The following is a 20,045-nucleotide window of genomic DNA, read 5'->3' on the forward strand; positions in this document are numbered from 1 at the left end:
TTAATATTTTAATTCTGGTTTCACAACCAGAAAATGCAATCCAACCTAAAGCCTTGAATCAGAAGTTGCAGTGGCAGGGTGGTACATTGATTGACTTGAAATGAGCAAACCAAATCTTATATGCAAATGAACATGAGACTTTTTCTGCCTTTTACTTGCACCATTTAAACACTTGGCTGTCCTCCCCTGTTTTCCAGTGCTAAATGTCTCTCCATGGGTTTATTCATGTAGCTTCAGTGATGTACAGTAATGTAGGGTCTGCTTACCTGTGTTCCGATCTTCTCTGTGGAGATGTTTATTCTGAGAGTTCATGTCTACTTAGTTTTGCTAATACTATACTGTAATATCAGATGGGCTGTTGAGACCTCAAGGGGTGAGTAAGCTATTTTTAGTGTGTTTGAAGGGTAGATGATGTTTCAGATTATGGAATGACTTTCTGGAGGGTTCATTACCATATACTGAAGTTTAGTATGCCATGGCAATGGAGTTCAGTCATATGATTATGATGAGGTAGTATCTTAACTGGGACATAAAAAATCGAGAACATTTACTTTCTGCTAGCTGGGAAATTTTAAAGGTAGATGGAGCTAAATTGCTACCCTGGATATTCTTACACTTGCCATTTAAATATAGTGAGAACTTCTAGTCTTCTTTACAGGTGAAATAAGCAGCCTGTTGACAGTGATGTTTGCTGTTCTGTAGCCCACAAGTTTACCCCCCAAATCAGAGGAAGCTTCGTATCCAGATGGCTTTTTAATTGGTCAGATCCCTTTGCTACCTTTCCATGTTCTGGTTACTACAGCATGATGGAAAACAGCAGAAGATGAGGACTTATCTTGCAAAAGCTTATTTGTGTGTAGCCCTTATTCATGTGAGCTGTCCCAGTGATTTGATTGAATTTCAGTATGATTACTCATGAGAGTAAATGTGTGGCGGACCAGACCCTTAGTTCCATAGAGTGTGACTCTTGGGGTTTGCATGGATGCACTTGAAAATGACATCTTAAATGTGAAATGCACTTAATTTTCAACAGGTACCACCTAAATACATAAGGTGTTCAGTGGTGCTTGCAGATGGGGATTCTGATGGAGTTCATTTACACTCTCTAACAAATGCTAATGCGATAGATAATTCTTTCACTTCTATTCATACTTCCCTCCTGTTTTGAATTCCCACACTTTGTATTTTAGTTTGGGGGTGGGGGAGTGCAATTTGGCATTTGTCTAAGAAATACTTAAATTGAATTTCATTTAGTGCCTGCATATCCCTGAGGTGTGATTTCATATAAGGATGAAGCTTAAAAGAACTTTCTCTTTGTTCTGTTGAGTGTGCCCTCAGTAGATGGTGTTCAGATACTTCATATCACCTGTATTTATAATGGTGTTTCTGGAAGCTGGGGATTTTGACAAGTTACTTTATAAAGAGCTGGGTTTCAATTATAAGTGATTATGATAGATGCTAATGTAGTTGTCAATGAAAATTGATCAGGGAAAATGCTACCAAGACCCTTTGTAATTAGAAGTGTGTGTAAGTACATAATATAAGTTGCTATCCATGTGGTTATACTGCTATGGTACTTAATCTGGCAGATCATTTAAATATTTACTCCAAAAGATCTTGTTCCCTGTTGGTGTGAAGCAGTATTTCCAGTTATTTTTATCTTAGCAACCCTGTTGGAGATGAACCAGACATTCTGCTGTAAACTGTCCCTGCGTTTTGATAGAATTTAATAAAATAAAGTTTAATGGTTTGATCCCAAGGGGAGAACAGACCATCTGGTTAACAGAAGGTTAGGCCGAGTAACGTATTGCTGAGAGTGGCACAAACCAACCAAGAATATCTGGTAATGTGTCCAGTTGCTGCATGTATTAAGCATTGAAATGGTGCTTTCAGATCTGCAGAGCCAGCACTCCTGTTACCACTGCTGTGACGCAGGAGATAATTCTGTTGGGCAAGCAGCAGCATGGGGGTGGATCTACAGTACAGGATGTGTAATGTCAACATGAAGCATTGGAGCTGGCAGTAAGAAGGAAAGCAGCCATTTCATGCCAGTGCAGGAAGCCTAAATAGATTTTTCCCTCTGCATCTTCTCCTTTTATGTTGCTTTCAATTCAGTATTACATGATTACCTTGTGCTTTGTCATCTGAAAACTTCAGCCCTGCAGGATTTCATTTCTTTCTCTTTTGAACCTGTCTTTTTAAACAACTGAAGTATACTCCAAAAGCATGTATGATGGGTAAAAAAGGGGGGGTTGAACAAATCTGGAGAATGAGAATGGTTTAGTCATGTGAGTCTTGAGCTACAGATGAAGTTTCGTTGTAGATCCTTTTGTCTTTAGTGCAGAGACAGTTTGTTCAAAAGCAGCAATCATTTGAGAACATTGTACTGCAGCTGTGAAGTGAAGAAGGGTACAGAATATTGCAAGTGATACTGCATAGACTTTGCAATTATATAATTGCTAAGTAACCATAGAAAACCATCACAATTGTCTTTGCTTTCCCTCTTAACAGGGAAGTCCTACAATTTAAGATTTCTTTTTCCCTTTTTGTGAAAGCCAGAGGCAAATTAACCATGCTACCAGATTTTAAAAGCCAAATACAATCACTGGAGTGAATAAATCTGCAGGAGGAGACTTCATAAATGAACTTGCCAGGCACTCTTTTGACTCAGACTGCAAAAACCTAGTGGCTTGCAGTGTTGTGGATTCTTCTGTCAGCCGAATAGGAAATGTCTTTCTTTTTTTAAAACGGAGACACCTTCCTGTAGTCACAGCATGGACTATATCAGAGCTTAGTCAGTAATGGGCATGGCAGAGCTGTACTTCATAACCAGAGCCCTCCCAATTTCTGTTGCCTGTTCAGTGGGATTTTGAAGGAATACTGTTACAGCCTAACTTGAATGAATACTTGTCTTGGATGCTGTTTTGTGGTAGCCCTGCAAGGTATGACTAGTTTCAGACGTTTCTGAGAGCTGATGACAGAAGTAGTCAACCCACAGGTATGTTTTTCCAGTGGCATTTTGGGAATGGGAGGACATGTACATAAAATGAGATCTGTCTAGGAAGACTGTTTGTTGTGTGCTCTAATAACTTCATCTCTTCATCCTTCTGCTCACTCCACTGGCTCCATTCAGAAGATTTTTGGTTGAAGTACTGCAAGTCTAGGACTTGTGCTTACAGTATGTATTTGTGGTTGTTTTTAGAGCTCAACTAAAAATGACACTGAACAATTTATCTGGAACTGGAATGGCATTTCGCAATGCAGAACTTCTTCTTAGTTATATAAAATAATCCCAGGTTGCAGTAGTTATTTCTGTACTAGCCATTCAAGGATATATCTGAGCCAAGAGAACTTACTTTAATAATAGAAGATATGGTTCCTTCATCACTTCTTGTATAATTTTCACTCTACAAAGCTTTGTTTTCCATTGGCTGGTTGTCTTGTGTTTTCAGTATTGTTTGACAACTTCCTAGCACACTTTGGATGAACTCACAATCAGGTGTGTTTTTGCCATCATAAATAAAAAATAATGTTTCATGTTGTTCCCAGATTTTTGCTTGGGATATTTTCCTTCAAACTTCTTTGTGTTGTAGAAATGCTCTAAAGAAATCTTATTTGACTTTTTTTAAACAAAAAATGTGGTTCACTGTGAGAATGGCTGATTATAAGTAACTTCTAAAATAATATCTTACCCATAGCAAAGTTGGCAGTCCTCCATTGAGTTAGCCTGTTTCAGCAAGGAGCTCTGGCTTAAGATGTAAAGCAATCTGCAGGGACATATGATCGCACATACTGGCTGTTTTCTGTGTTATCATCATTTGCTCTAGCTGATGACTACGAATTACAATCGTTGTCCGGAAGACCAGTGAAATCCACAGTACATGACACCAGAGGAATGGGCCTGACCTGTAAATATTGAGTAGGTAGGATGCTAGAGAGCTTCTTAAGGATTTTGGAGATCATAGTGAGTCTTCATGGCACAGTGTTGTGGAGCAGTCATCTAAGTGAATGTTCTTAATAAATATCCTTTTTTGTTTCTGGCATCAAAACAGGTAACACTAGGCAAAGGATGTCTTGATGAATGACTCTGTGATTGCCTGTAGGAATTGTGATCTATACATAATGACAACATACCTTCCTGGGAGATCTCTTCTGCCTGTGGTTTCTAATGCCGGTGGTGGTGGTGTGGGAGATCAAAGTGAAGATTTGTAATGCAGTGACTTTAGAAAGAAGACATTGTGCAGTTACATAAAACTATTACCCAAAAGAAAATAAGGAACATAGCATAAAAAGAGTCAGTATGCATTATTCTGAAGATATCACAAGACCAACATTAATGTCCTCATACGTTCCACATTATGCTTTGATTACACTCACATGGCTTGGTAGTGACTTCATCTAAAGCTCTCAAAGTATAATACTTGTTTGTGGTTTATGGCAATCCAGCAGCTATATTATCTCAGCATTTATCTGAGAAGCTTCAGTAACTACCATGTACAAAATTATTTACGGGTTATATACTAGTACATAGAAACTTGGCAAAAGATCTTTTTATTTCCATGAGGAGATTGGATTCCTCAGCTCATCTTCTACTCTAGCTGGGCTGAGTGTGTATATATAGCTCCTATTAGTCATCAAAATTTGAACTCATCCCATGTCATCTTCTGAATTTCTGTTCCATGGCACTTGTAATAATAACTGTAGGTTTCTGATAAAACAGCCTCTCTTTATTGGCCTCTGTGTTGCACGTAGTATGGCACACAGTGTTCTAGCAGGATAGCACACGAAAAACAGAAGAGCAGGACCACAAAACTGGAAGACTGGAATCACTGTGTCATGCATAGTTTTGTAAGAATCTTGAACTCTAGACATTCTGGAAGTGACTGGCTGGTAAGATTGTGTTGAGTAGAATACAGGTTGAAGATGCCAACAGTGATGATTTTTTTTTTTTGAGGTGAAGGTATATTTACCATTGAAATAAACTGACATTGGAGGCCAGGGCATAGGCAGTTGTGAGCCAGATCTAGTGCTGCTGCAGCCAGTGTGAATGCTGGACACAAACCCCAGGAAAGGCACCGCACTAACAAGTCCAGGGCAGTTCTCCCTACTTCTCACGAGGCTTGGAACAGCCAAGCACTCATGTGGGGTGCAGGAGGTGCGAACCACAGCAGACACGCTAGGCCTGGACGGTTATTCCATCTCCACCTCCTGCACAGGGAGCTACTGTTCGTTTCTCACTCACGGTACCGGCTTCGGCACATGCAGGTCATAAGTCCATTTAGGGAAGATGCGCTTGTACAGATTCAGCAGCACCGTGTCCTGGGATTTCAGCTGCCCATCAAAATGACGCTTCATGTGACCATGAGTCGCTAGTGGCTCTGTGATGTGTCCTCTGCGGCCCCACTCGGTGCTCAGCTCCACCGGCTTAAACCACAGCACATCCTCTCTGTTAAAGAACATGTACCGCACTACAGCCGTCTTGCTGAAGATCTTGAAAGGGTGACCACTGAGCACCAGCCGCTTGATGATGATTCTGTCTGGATCCACTGAGAGCAGAAAGCCTGTGGCGATGAGATCGTGCATTCCATTACTCCTTTGTTTAAACAGTAGCACCGAGGCGGGGGTGAAAGTGATGGGAGCATAAACAGTCACCACCAGGGCTGCATCAGGCTGCAGCAAACGCTCCAACTTGTGCTTATCAGCTGAGCTATGCTGGGAGTACAGAGGGGAGGCGCGGAAGTGCCTGAACCCACAGTGGAAGATCAACTCCTCCTTGGCTTTCACTGTCTCATTGTTGCCCAGGTGCTGCCTCACTACAAAGTTCAGCACAGATATCTTTTGCTCATGGGGAAGCAGTGAGAATAGGACCAGAGGCAGCCCCTCCCTGAAACTCTCCATCACTGAGATAGGAACACTACAGATGTGAAGTGTAACGTACCAGCCAACCGCAGCCCCTTCAGTTTCCTCTTTCTCTATCTGCCGGAAGACATGCGTCCTGGTTCGGGAGAAGTCCTGGAACTGGAAGATCCTGGCATAATCCCTGGGGAGATTCTCTTTGGGATCCCAAAGAAAAGTCTGGAAACTCTTGAGCCCCTTATGCTTCTGGAACCGGACTTTGGCAGGCAAGTTGCGGGGGGTGTCCACCTCATCTGGGAACATTTGATCCAATCTCTCCTGCTTGTACTTCTCCAACATCTGCTCCTCATCCTCATCCAGCTTCTCGTCGTATAAGTCGTCCCGAACAGACTCTGCTACAGTCATGGTCTCACACTCCTCCTCTTCGAGCTCCTTCTCCTCACTGCTTTCCCCAGCTTGGGAAGCCTCTGCCATCAAATCTTCATCCTCCATGTTCTCCTCCTCCTCCTCGCTGCCATCCTCTCCATCATCCACAATCCACGCAGCCTGGTAGTTGGATGTTCCCTTGGGGACCTTCACCACCTTCCTCCTTTCCTTCGGGGATTCTTCTGCCTCTTTCAGCTCCTCCTCAGTGGGCCAGGTCTGTCCCCCCTCCATGGGATCAGGAATCACCTCTGATTGCAAAGACTCCTGTCTTCTAGGATCTGCATTCATCAGGTCCTTAATGACTTCCTCCATCTCAACAGCACTGTTTACAGAATCATCCTGTATTTCCATGTCCTGGCCTTTCCTCTGCTGGCCTTTAGCCACTCGGGGGTTTAAAGAGAAGGGGTCTGGAGGGGCATCAACCTGACTCATCTGGAAGTCTCCATGTCCCACGATAAGCACCAGGCTCTTTATATTGAGGGTCCATCCTCGAACGAAGCCAGATACCTTCAGGGTCCCCACTAAGTCACTATCGTGGCTGGAAATAAACTCAGCCTCTTGGGCAAGCAGATAGGCCTGTCTGTCACGGAAAGCAAGGTGCCGCTGCTTCTGGGAAGCAAGATGCCTCAGCAACAACAAAGACTCTTGCTCAGTGTTCAGGGGGAAGAGTTTGGCCTCTGGGAAGTGTTTCTCAATGGCTTTGCCCAATTTCTTCTTAGCATCTGTCTGTTTCTTCTGTGGGAGGTCAGCGACTCCATGGACAGCAAGGGCCTAGCTGGGGAGCCCCTGCTCAAAGAGGCAAGAGAGGCAGTAATCTCCAGTGCTGTCCCAGCCATCGATCGGATCCAGTACGAACAGCAGGGTATCGGCTGCTTTTGCCAGGTCTAACACAGCATGAAGATTCCCCATGGGTCCTGTCAAAGCGCCATCACTGTTTAAGTTGGGGGAAGAGCAGCAAAAAACCCTCTGCTCTCTCATTCTTATGCCCCAGGGCAGATTCGTCACTCTGAAGCAACATCAAGGCGTCGTGGGTGACCACCCCAACATGCAGTGGGACCCCCACCACCAGGTGAGGAGGCCCATCTTTACTGCCCAGGTTTCGCTTTTCTGCCAGCACTGCCTCCTTGTGCTGCCTGCAGAGCTGCAGGGCCTGGTGCCTCCGGTCTGGCTTGGTCAAGTCCCGCCGGCAGCGGCTCAGGGTCTTGGTGGGGACGCGGCCTGCTGCCCGGCGCTGGGCGGCTCCGTGCAGCTTGTTCTGCTGCTTCAGGGCCCTGGCCCGGTGCGCGGCTCCCATGCCCGCTGCCATCTTGTCTCCCAGCACTTCCGCTGGTGGTTTCCTCTCCTTTCCCTCCCCCCTATTTTCAGAAAATGGAATATTTGACAGATCACTAACTTTTGTATCGTGCCATTGAGATAGATACAGATCACTGAAAAAAATCAGACTGTGAAGAACTTAGTCAAAAACACTGATCACGAACCCTGAACAAAATTTATATTTGGAAATGGCGCAATGATTCAGAGGTTGCTTATCTGGGAGATAACTTGTGTGCCTATGAAGGAGAAGTATGGAATAAGAAGAGATGGTAACACACCTTCCCCATGGTATTCTATTCTACACTGAGAGATGCATGTTTTCAAAGAAGAAATCGTGGGAATGTAGAGTAATGAGGGATGGATGGTGTTTATCCACAAACTGCAGGAACTGTTGGAGCCTGTTCTCTGCTGTTCTCTGAGCCAGTCTAAAATGCTCAGATGTGGGGGAGTCCATCATCTCTGTTTCTGAACTGGATGCTTTTGTACTTTAAAAATGAGTTCAACCATTCTAAATTGGGCATGACCAGAAGCTTTCAAACTTGGGTGACCTTGCAGCTTTAAAGAAATCCACTGGAACTGTTAGCTTCAGCCTTACTGAAGGACACATTCTGAAGAGTTAGCTCATTAAGCAAGCTTTTGAAGGGTGTGCTCTACAGAGCAGCTTCCTGTTATTTGGTTAATGGTTGACCTAGTTCTATTGCCATATGCTTCCTGGAATGGATTCTGATACAAAGTATGTGCTAAAGCAAGACTGGGATAATAGCAGGAAAGTCAAAGCCCTTATGAAACAGTAATCATGTTACTGCTAGTATATTTTGGGGGATACATTGGTTACTAAAAATGGCAATGTATTCTCCAGGAACTGTTTACTGATTCTGATTGCAAACTGTGGAGTATTAATCAAGCCCATTTGTAATGTTTCATATATATTTTTTTTCAGAATCACCTTTGTACAAAAGGTTTGCATCAGTAATTGTCATGTGCATGTTCATATGTGTGAGGCTAAAGTTAAGGACTGAAGCACTCTGATTGAATTTATAGCTGCAAGGAAAGATTAGATTAGATTTGGTTAAAAGCAAGTGATTTTTCCTGTGGTGGGATATTTTTTTCATTGCAAGCCATAGGATAGTAAATCCGTTGTTGTTTTAAAGTCTGGCTAGAAGCCAGAATCTGAGAGTTAAGGCATTTACCTGGAATCAGCTATATTAGAGCACATAATTTAAAGATAAGTAAATATACAAGAAACCATGGTGGATGGGGTTGAGTCTTCAAGCAGAATTTTTAGTCTGCAACCAAGTGAGGTTCTGAAGAACCTACAGATCTTGCTTTCTCGTTGAAGTGAAGACTCTTTCCATAATGAGGATGCAGGTGCGTGGCAGCAGTTGCTTCATGTGTAGCATGCATTATGTTGGTGGAAGGAAAATAGAAATGACAACCATTCTTTGTTGCCCTTTCAAAGCTCATAGGAGTTTCAGTAGATCTGGTGAGTTACGTTTCTGGTGTCAGTAGTGTGGAAAATTAAGCTGCTGACCACACCCACTGCTTGACTATTCATATTAGCAGTGGTTGAGGAAAAGAGATCCTTATGCAATTTCCTTTTGTTCTTTACTAGTCCATAGCATTGAAGGGCATTGTTAGAGGATAGTGGCTGTGCAGTTGGAGAATAGGCTGATCTCTAATGGGAAGCCATTGGTGGCCGGGAGCCGTTTTGTTTTAATGGTATTGGTCACCATCTGTTGTGCAGACTGGCACCAACATGGTTGTTAGTGCAATTTGATCAAAACAAAGGAAGATGCCACTGCTGCAAGACTTGAGGTTTCTGAAACATCTCCTTCCTGAGGAAATGCAGGGGGAAACAATCTGACTTCTCTTTACCATTGTCTTTAAGGTGCAGAATGGTTAACAAGGAAAGGAGGTTGAGTTCACCTTCTAAAAGGAATTTCCCATCCTCCTCTCCCCTCTGTCAGGTTAAATGAGGAAATAGAGAGTAAGGAAATGGAGTGGGGGAGAGAGCAAGCAAGCAGTAGTTACGAAGTTATGGAACCTCTCTCTGCTGACACACTTAACTGTATTGTAATGGGGAATTGTGGCAATGGACCAGCAGTATTGAATATGTCCTTGTGTCTCTGTGTATTAATGCTTGTCTAGGACAACATCTAACTGGCATTTTGAGAAGTAGGTGGAAAGAACTAAGGCTGTCTTGAAAGGTTGGCAGAAAGTATTATGAGTGAGGAAATCCACTGATCATGATGTGTTACTGAGAAGTGGTTAAGGACTTGCCTACATGGGGAAAATTGACCGACATAGGTATTCCACTATAATTTATTGATTCTGGAATAACTCCCTCATGTGGACATGCTATTTCAGACTAAAAGTGACTCTTGTTACAGAATAATTATGCCACTCACAGAATAAAGTAACTTTTATTTAGGCATGGTAGAAATCAGTTTCTATATTTTGTATAATTCCAACTGATAATATCAATGTTTGTTTGTTTATTTGTTTATTTTTAAGCATTTTTTTTTACTGATTTTTAAATTTTCACAGTTGCAGGAATGGTGGGGCGGAATCAGAAAATAATTTAATGACAGCAGCCATTAAGATTAAAAAAACCTACATCTTTATAACCATTCAAATCAATGTCACATGTCAAAATGTACAAAGTAAATATCCTTAAATCAAACTCTTAAGTTCTCAAGCAGCATGTTTCTTATTTTACCTATTTGTACATTTCTGTCATCATCAATGGAAATATTTTTTCGTCAGTTTGTATAGGTAAGGTAAAATTGACTTTTACTGGCATTTACAGATAAAAATCTAACTCTTCGAAGCCTATTTTTATTCCAGAATAGTGTGTCTACATGTTATTGCCGAATAGCTACATAAGTCAATTCTCTCATAGACTCTAGGACTGGAAGGGACCTCGAGAGGTCATCGAGTCCAGTCCCCTTCCTTCATGGCAGGACCAAATACTGTCTAGACCATCCCTAATAGACATTTATCTAATCTACTCTTAAATATCTCCAGAGATAGAGATTCCACAACCTCTCTAGGCAATTTATTCCAGTGTTTAACTACCCTGACAGTTAGGAACTTTTTCCTAATGTCCAACCTAATCTCCTAATGTCCAACCTAAATCTCCCTTGCTGCAGTTTAAGCCCATTGCTTCTTGTTCTATCATTAGAGGCTAAGGTGAACAAGTTTTCTCCCTCCTCCTGATGACACCCTTTTAGATACCTGAAAACTGCTATCATGTCCCCTCTCAGTCTTCTCTTTTCCAAACTAAATAAACCCAATTCTTTCAGCCTTCCTTCATAGGTCATGTTCTCAAGACCTTTAATCATTCTTGTTGCTCTTCTCTGGACCCTCTCCAATTTCTCCACATCTTTCTTGAAATGCGATGCCCAGAACTGGACACAATACTCCAGTTGAGGCCTAACCAGCGCAGAGTAGAGCGGAAGAATGACTTCTTGTGTCTTGTTTACAACACACCTTAGGTTGCTGATTAGAAGAGTGGCTATGAATGTCTACTTTGGTTGTCCCAGCAGAACTGGCCTTGGTTTAAAGCCTGGCTGAGTTTTAGGAGTATGATGTCATTTATGCTCAAATCCATCCTTTAGAAATAATAATAATGAAAAAAAAATTAAAAGATGAATGTTAAAGTGGGAGTGTGTATATAATTCAGGGCTGCTGCACATTCCAACACCACAATGATTGACTCCCAGCCTCAAGTGGGTTTCTGCTGAAAAATTAGGAGGACTACGTAGTAAGCTCTGGCAGCCCTAGAGTTGTTTAGACTTTTGTGTGTTGCCTCATCTGGAAGGATTGTTGCCTCATCTGGAAGGATTGTTGCCTTTAGCATTATAAAAGTTTTTGAGCATGGCTTCTCAGATTTGAGATGCTTAAGATTATTCTTCCACGGGGAGAACCATTTTCCATTGGATCCAACTCCACAGACCATTGTGGCTCAATGAGGCAGACTCAGACTCATCAGTCATGTACTTGGGTCTAAGCTCTGTCCCTCCTGAAGAGCTTGCCAGCTTTGAAACAGGGAGCAAGAATCCTTCAAACAAAAATTAAAGACGTTCTTTACCCAAATTTCTAAACTGGACTTTTAAACCAGGCTTCTCTGACCTTGGGGACCTGGAGGAGCATTTCCCAAGGAGATCTTATCCTTTTTCTCAAGGCCCCTCTCCTTCAGAGGCACTGCTGCAGGGTCTGTCCTCCATCCTGCACCATGGTAAAGGCACCAAAGAAAAGTTCCAAAGCCTTAGATCTAAGAACGTAAGTATGTTGCCTGCTTGTTTCACCTGCTTTAAAACCTGCACTAAGGTCTCAACCCATCGGCACAGGCAAATAGTGGGAGGGTTCAGCTTCAGCTACCTTCCTCCAGTTCTGGATCTTGATTCCCAGCAGAATGTTCTGCAGACTCTGTGGCCTTCCTATCTTCCTCTGTTGGAAGTGCAGCCAAAAGATGCCAGGCAAACCTTCAGGAGCCAGCAAAGATGCCTACTGCCCTAGACCATGGCTCTGGCAACAGAAGAAAATAAACACATCCATTTGGCTAATTTTCAAATATTGGTGTGGGGGCAAGAATAATTCTTCCAGATCAGTCCAAATCTCACAAATGCGAGAATTTTCTCCAAAACAGCCAGGATTTAAACCTGGAGGGAAAAGCACTGAAAAGACAAATATTGGTCTTGCGCTAAGTGCAGCCACAGTCAATTTGAATCTTCAGTAGAACTTAGTGACCTTCCTATTGACACCTCAGCAAATATAGAAGTCACCCCAGTGTTTTTAAACCACTCACAAAACCATGTTTTTGAGCTAGAACGAGTTGTATTTCCTAACAATTGAAGTAGCACTTTTTAAAATAGAAGCTCTCCACACAGAAGAATATCAGAACTAATGGTTCTTTTCTGTGGAGTCATAATACAGTATCTTCACACAGAAAAAGGCATACCAAGAAAAGACATAGCTTTTATACCAAAATAAATGCCATATTCCATAAATACCAGGAAGTTGTTGCATTCCTTGCATTTTGTCCAGATCGTATTCATGAAAAAGATAAACAATGGCATAGCCTAGACAGCTGGAGAGCCATAAAATATCTATGTTGCACAAGAACAATGTCGTTTTGAGCTCTGATTCATCCTCTCAGTCAAAGGAAAGAAGGCATCCACAGTGTCGATTGCCAAATGGTGCATAAGAGGCCTATAAATCAGAGAGGGTTTTGCCTTGTATCCTTGAAAGACTATGGCAAAGTTATGGTCAATTAAGACAATATGCAGCATAAGGCCACCCAGAGGAGAGAGAGGGGAAATCAGAAGAGCCTAATGCCTGTCACATGCACCATCTTTATATTATTCACTTTTCACTGGGACTAAGATGTTGGGTGAATTCCTCAGATGACATACTCAAAGGTTTATCCAAGTGGAACCGCCTGCTTTCTTCTTCTTGCTGTTTCATTAGGAGAAGGAAAGGAGAGGGAAAGAATTCCTTGTACCGAAAGTACAGATGAGACCTTGAGCTAACCAGCCATTTTGTTCTTCAGGAGCCAGGAAGCATCTTTCTGAGTTTGCAGGGCAGAAATAAGCACTGAATTCCTTTCAATAGATCAACCAGATAATGTGAGTGTGATGGCCTAACGGCCTTTAATCCTAAGGAGAATATCAAATATCTCCTTTGAATGCCACCTCAAACAAAAGCATTCTAAAAGGGTTACCTTTACAAAATGTTTAGAGAGATTTCTCCTCTTTTGTTCTCTCTTCCCTGCCAATACTTCAGATTTTTTAAAAAAGAGAAATGTATCTAGACATAGGAACTATCATCCCAGTACCATCCTCAGAGTGATGACCCTGGTGTCTTCTTCAGGTTGTTTCTAGTCCCTGTAACAGTTCTATCTTCATCCAGTCTATATCTGAAATAGAAATAAGATTTGTAAATATTCCATGACTCATTCAAGAAATGACTCTGCCCTACGTCTTTACATCCTCTATAGAGCTCCATAGAGCTTCCTTTCCCCCCATTATTCTTGTGTATGAATGTAGGCCAGGAGTATCAATTATTTTTTATTAAGGTATAATCAAGGTCCAGACTCTAGAGAAAATAATAATAATAATAAACTAATTATGATAATACATAAATCAAAAGATTTTGGAGTCTGTTCAAAAGCATCTGGCAGTCTGGATTTGGCCCCTGGTCCACCTGTTGACTACCTGTGATGTAGGCCATACTTTCAAGTAGGGGGCACGGTATCCTGGGAAGCAGTGGCACTGAAAATAATGCACAGGTAGATAACCAACTAAATATGAACGGTAAGTGTGAAGCTGTGGCTAAAAGGGCTACCATAATCTTTGGATGTATGAACAGGGAAATATTCAGTGGGAAATGATACTACCTCCACTACTGAAAAGGTGTATTCAGTTCAGGGGTCAATACTGTGTAATCTAAACAAAGACATAACAAAATCCTATGGCTGGAAGCTGAAGCTGGAAGACTTAGAATTAGAATTAAGGCACACATTTTTAACAGTGAGGATAACAAACCATTGGACTAGCTCACTAAGGTGCTGGCTCAGGAAAGCAATTTAGCACATGCTTAAGTGCTTTCCAGAATCAAAGTCTAAAGGGTGTGTGGGGAACATTCTTCATCACTTTGAGACTTGATTTTTTTTAAGGTGCCTATGTCTTTTTCTAAAATAAGTTTCTACATCAGACATGAGTCCTTCATCTCAGTGTAGGAATAGCTGATTGAAATTCTATGGCCTGTGTCCTGCAGAGCACAGGCACCGGCTTCTAACTTTCCCCAGGGGTGCTCAACCCCTGCTCCACCCCAGGCCCTGACCCCACTCCAACTCTTTCCCCCAGACCCGACCCCTGCCCCATCTCTTCCCAGACTCTTCCCACCCAGTTCCGCCCGCTACCCTAAGCGCGCCCCATTCCTGCTCCTCCTCCTCCCTCCCAGTGCCTCCTGCATGCCATGAAACAGCTGATCTGCAGTGGACGGGAGGCCCTGGGAGGGGAGGGGAGCTTGGCTGCCACTGGGTGCTAAGCACCTACTAATTTTTTTGGAGCACCCTCTGAGTTTGTTCCTATACTGCAGAGGGTCAAACTAGATGATACAGTGGCTCATTCATTTAGCAGATTCCCAGGAATCTCTCTGCATTCCTCATCAAGTGACAACTGGATAGCAGTGGGCACAGGTCCACTGCTTAGTAGGAACAAAGGAGACAGATCTAGATTACACAGCCACCAGAATCCTCTCTCACTGGAGAGGCGGTGCTTGCCTACCAGAGCAGCCTACACAGGAGGCAAGCAAAACATCAAGGCTGACTAAGCACTGGAACAGGTTATCTAGGGAGGTTGTGGAATTTCTGTTGTTGGAGGTTTTTAAGAACCTGTTAGACAAACACCTGTCAGGATGGTCTCAGTGTACTTAATCCTGTCTCAGAGTGGTGGGTGGGAATAGACCTCTTGAGATCTCTTCCAACCCTACATTTCTATGATTCTAGATCAGAGGGGGCAAACTATGGCCCGCGGGACCGTCCTGCCCATACCTTGCGCTTCCGGCCGGGGAGGCTAGCCCCCGGCCCCTCCCCTGCTGTCCCGCCTCCCCCACAGCCTCAGCTCGCCGTGCCACAAGGGCTGCGAGCTCCTGCTGGGCAGCACGATGGTGTGGCTGACTCCGGCTGAGCAGCGTGGCTTCCAGACAGGCTGCTCTGAGCAGCATGGTAAGGAGACAGGGAGCTGGGGGGTTGGATAAGGGGCAGGGGGTCCCAGGGGTCAGTTAAGGAGCAGGGGGCGGTTGGATTGGGAGGAGGTTTGGGGGGTGAGGGGACAGGGAATGGGGGGTTGGATAGGTGTGGGAGTCTCGGGGGGCTGTCGGGGTATGTGTGTGGGTAGGGGTTGGGTCAGTCAGGAGACAGGGAGCAAGGGGGGTTGGATAGTGGATGGGGTCACGGGAGGCAGACGGTCCTGGGAGGAGGTGGTCAGGGGACAAGGAGTGTGTGTAGGGGGATTGGATGGGTGGGGAGTTCTGAGGGGGGGCAGTCAGGATGGGAAGTGGGAGGGGGCAGATAGGGGGTGGAGACCAGACTGTTTGGGGAGGCACAGTCTTCCCTACCCAGCCCCCCACACAGTTTTGGAACCCCGATGTGGCCCTCAGGCCAAAAAGTTTGCCCACCCCATTCTAGATGTCTTCTCCACAGGAAAGGATATGCATGTGTGCTTTGCCCCCATTTCTCCTAATCACCATGAAAATGTGACAGGAGAATCCTAGCCATCTCCCCAATCCAGAAACTTCGTTTCGTCAAGAATCTTCTTCACCAGGAACCTGCTTAGTTACCTGGACTTTTGCAGATTTGATTTTTCAATGTGAAACTGGAGAGTCTGATGCTTCAGTTATCTCTATGGTGGCTGCGGCATAAAAACTAGCCTAGAATAGAGTTCAGCAACATGATTGCTCCTGGAAATTGGCTATTAAAGTCTCGGAAACCTTCTGCAGCGAGAGCATTTCAAGCAGCCATGAGGGACTTGTTCAGTTTGTTTATAGACCTCAGCTTAAATATGTTCCAAATGTCTGTTCGTCATCCCTTGTTGTCTCATGGATGATCTCCATAGTGGATTTAGGCTTCAGTTACCTAAAGTTTCAGTCCCTGTCCTTTGTTATGAATCAAAGACTACTAATATCAGCTTTGTCTTCACATCTTCAGTTTCTTTGTAACTGTTGCTCAATCAGATCTCCCAATGGAAGAATGATGCATCAACCTGATTCCATAAGACATTTTTTAATCATCTAGTGAGGCCGTGCTGTATGTGTCTATCTCCTTTCTTACAGTCATTACTTGTGCAGCAAGAGTAGATGAGTGGCGGTTCTCCAGTTGATAGAACGTCTATTGTAATTTCAGCTTTGGAATTCATCTTTGGGAACCAAAGTGCAGTGCTGCAGCAGTCTAACTGGCTGAGTCAGAATTCAAAGGGGGAAAGAAGGGGAGGAAAAAAGCCTGAGCTGTCTTTTTGTTTTTGTGTTGGAATGAGCAATTCTAAGCCACGAGTAATATCCTGAGCAGTGAATGTGTTTCGTTAAGAAAAGTTAAAATCAAAGGTAGGCTGACAAACTTTCTGTCTTCCACTTGGCTGTGCTTTTAGCACTTCTGTGACAATCCTACTTTCAGATCTGGTCGTGACTGAGAAGAGAAAACTCTTGTCACTTACCTGAATGTTTACTTTCCCATCTTCTACTATTTAGGTCTGCAGATACAGCTCAACTGAGTCTGTGTGCTAAACAGAAATCTAACTTAAAAAAAATAATTTGGTGATCTTGCACTGCAGGTGTCTAGATGTGTAAGATACGAGATAAAGTTAGTTAAGTTGTCAGCTGTGGGACAAGGCTCTTCAGGAGGGGTGTGGCGCCAAGATTTGGATTACAAAGACCTGAAGACCCATTGCAGGCTCCGTGGAGATGGATACTAGACAAATACAGTCAGGTAAGAAACTTTTTTTTATTTTATTTCCTATTTGCGCCTCTCCTTTCACACACCCTTCCCCTCCCCCAGCAACCACCACCACTGTGCCATAAAGGATCTAGTCACTTAGGTCAGTTCCTTAGCTGGTATAAATGGGCAGAGCTCCACTGAAGTTTCTAAGCTGCACCCTGCAGAAATAAAGGTATAACATGTGACATTCCAAGACTTGCACAAAATTCTGCATTTCATAAAATAGAGAAATGAGGTGAGGAGGGTGATACATGAATTAGTCAAAACTATCTTGCTGTGATCTCTTTGTTTTACGGGTGAGGCATAGAGGAGTAAAAGCCTCAAAGCATAGGAGAGGACTTTGCTCCTGTTGTGCTTGGTGGCTTGCATGTGGCTTTTTTTTTTTTTTGGAAACTGATAGCAGAGGAGTATCCAACCTTCAGGAATGAAGCCCTTCAATGTGGACTATATGACTGGATCCAAAGTTTAAAAATAAAATACCAGGCTTCCTTTCTGAGGATCCAGACATACATGCACACACACATACAATCTTGATTAACCAAAGCTATGTCAGTTACTAAGTACAGAGGAAAGGACAATGAGAACCAAAAGGGAGTCTTGTTCCTTAAAAAGAAAGAGGAAGTAATTTAATACATCTGTGCATTCTGATGCCAATGCTCCTCCTCTTCAAGTGAACTGAGAGACAGCAGTGACAGTTGTTTGCTAGACTGAGTTCATTGGTGTTGTCTGTCTGCCTTTCCTTCCTGCCTCCATACACACTCCTCCCCCAAACACATTACTCTCTCCCCCTGCCCCCTTTGTGTTACTGGGTGATAGGTCTCAATGGAGAAGCTACTTTTCAAAACAGCTCCTTTGCAAAAGTAAAGTCAAACAATTAAAAGGAAAAAGCAGAAGAGGCTTCGATTTTGGCTTTGACCTGGTCCTGATCATAGCAGGGCCAGTGCACTAACCATGTTCAGAGGAAGAAGTAGAAGAAATCAAGAAGCCATCTTACTACTCGATGGGTGCCTCACATACCTGTGGAGTTAGGAGGCCTTGCTGGTAGGAGGTGGCCAACGTTTACCCTTTCCACAGATCTAGGAGGTGAGAGCACCTTCAGAGAAGAGGACAGATCTCCCCTTAGGGCAATTCTAAATCAGGGAAATCTAAAACTTGTTAAACAAATAACAGATGGGGAGGGTAAGAAGAGGGAAGATTTAGAACAGAATCAAGATGTTAAACAAAATTAATCAAGGAACCAAAGGACATGAAGAGAAGAAATAATGTAATTGCCTACGTACACCAATGCTAGGAACCTGGGTAACAAATAAGAGGAATTGGAATTGCTCATTTTAAGAGCATAAATTCAATCTAGTTGGTAGTAGTAAAACCTGGTGGAATGCTAAAATCAATGGTTATAAATTATTTCAGAAAGATCGAGTAGGCAAAAGGGGAGGGGGAGTTGCACTCTGTCAAAAATGACTTTACCTATTTCTGAGGCACTGATAACTCAGAAGAAAATGATTTTGAATGCCTATGGATCAATGTCTTAACAGTTGAAGCACAAGATGAGATATTAGTTGGTGACTGCTACAAACACCAAATCACACTAGGGAACAGGATGACTGTATGCACCTATCCGTAATGTGTAGGGAAGAAAGCTGCATGACCATGGGGGATTTCAATTTGAGTGAAATATGCTGGAGGTCTCATGCTGTCAGTACTAAAACACCATTGGAATTTCTAAGAGTGAGAGATGACAATTTCCTAATTCAGAAAGTATAGCCACCAGCAAAGAGGAATTCTATATGACATCTCATCTTGATAGATAAAGATGAACTTATCACAGAACTAAAAATTAATGGTAGCTTAGGTACAAGTGATCATGACTTCATCACATTTATAATGTGCAAGCAGAATAAAGTCCAGAACAATAATTATATTTACAGTCGATGCTTTAAAGGGGCCAATTTCAGAAAGCTGAAAACAGTTATGAGCCAAATCAGCTGGGAGGAAGAATTTAATCAGAAATAGGAGAATGATTATAGAGAATTATTTACTTTATCAGATGCCCAAAAAGCCACTGTCAAGGAAGAAGACTGTTTTAGTTAAAAAAACTAACCTGGTTTAGAGGGGAAGTGAAGACTGCTATAAAAATAATATATAACAAACACAAGAAAGGGGAAATTATTAGTAATGAATATAAATTAGAAGCTAGGAAATGTAGGGAAGCAGAGAGACACAAGGAGAAAAATCTATGGCCAGCAGAGTTAAAGACAAGGAGAAGGAGTTTTTAAGTACGTTAGGAACAAAAAGATTCTTGACAACGTATTGGTCCCTTACTAGACTGAAATTGTAAAATTATTAATAATAATGCAGAAGTGTTCAATAAACATTTCTGTTCTGTATTTGGGAAAAAAAGCAGATGTCTCATCATGTCATAACACCATTTTTTTTCTTTCTTCCATTTGACTGGTATCTCAGGAGGACATTAAATAGCAACCATGGAAGTTAGACATTTTTAAATCAGCAAGTCCAGATAACTCGTATCCAAAAGTTTGAAAAGAGGAGCTCACTGGCCCATTAATTTTGATTTTTCAATAAGTCTTGGAACACTGGGGAAGTTCCAGAAAACTGGAAGAAAGCTAATGTTGTGTAAATATTTAAAAAGGGTAGTTACAGGTCTCTCAGTCTGACATTGATCCTGGGCAAAATAAAAGAGCAACTGATATGGGACTTGATTAATCAAGAATTAAAGGAGGGTAATATAATTTAATACCAATCAACATGGGTTTATGGAAAACAGATCCTGTCAAACTTGATATCTTTTTTTTTTATATATATACGATCACAAGTTTGGTTGATAAAGGTAATAGTGTTGATGTAAAACACTTTTGTATGATGTTTGACTTGGTACTTCATGGCATTTTGATTAAAAAAGCCTAGAATGATATAAAATTAACATGGCATAGAG

General features: G+C 42.6%; 1 protein-coding gene and 1 pseudogene across 11 annotated transcripts in view; one reads left to right on the top strand and one right to left on the bottom strand.

Moving 5' to 3' along the window:
- Positions 1–20,045, top strand: part of ZNF462 (zinc finger protein 462) — a 113,507-nt gene that overhangs the window by 12,689 nt on the left and 80,773 nt on the right. For 2 of the 11 annotated variants that reach the window (XM_075067440.1, XM_075067442.1), the window contains exon 2: positions 16,929–17,083. The exons of 7 other annotated variants lie outside the window; for them this stretch is intronic. In XM_075067440.1, the coding sequence (XP_074923541.1) occupies positions 17,059–17,083 (25 nt within the window). In that variant the 5' untranslated portion in view covers positions 16,929–17,058. Of the gene's footprint in view, positions 1–1,933; positions 2,999–16,928; positions 17,084–20,045 lie in introns of those variants that run through there. 2 more of the 11 variants (XM_032784021.2, XM_032784028.2) reach the window with 2 other exon arrangements.
- Positions 5,010–7,603, bottom strand: LOC116826955 (pre-rRNA-processing protein TSR1 homolog pseudogene; annotated as a pseudogene).

The sequence above is a fragment of the Chelonoidis abingdonii genome, chromosome 6 (assembly GCF_003597395.2).
Source record: "Chelonoidis abingdonii isolate Lonesome George chromosome 6, CheloAbing_2.0, whole genome shotgun sequence".
NCBI classification, from domain to species: Eukaryota; Metazoa; Chordata; order Testudines; family Testudinidae; genus Chelonoidis; species Chelonoidis abingdonii.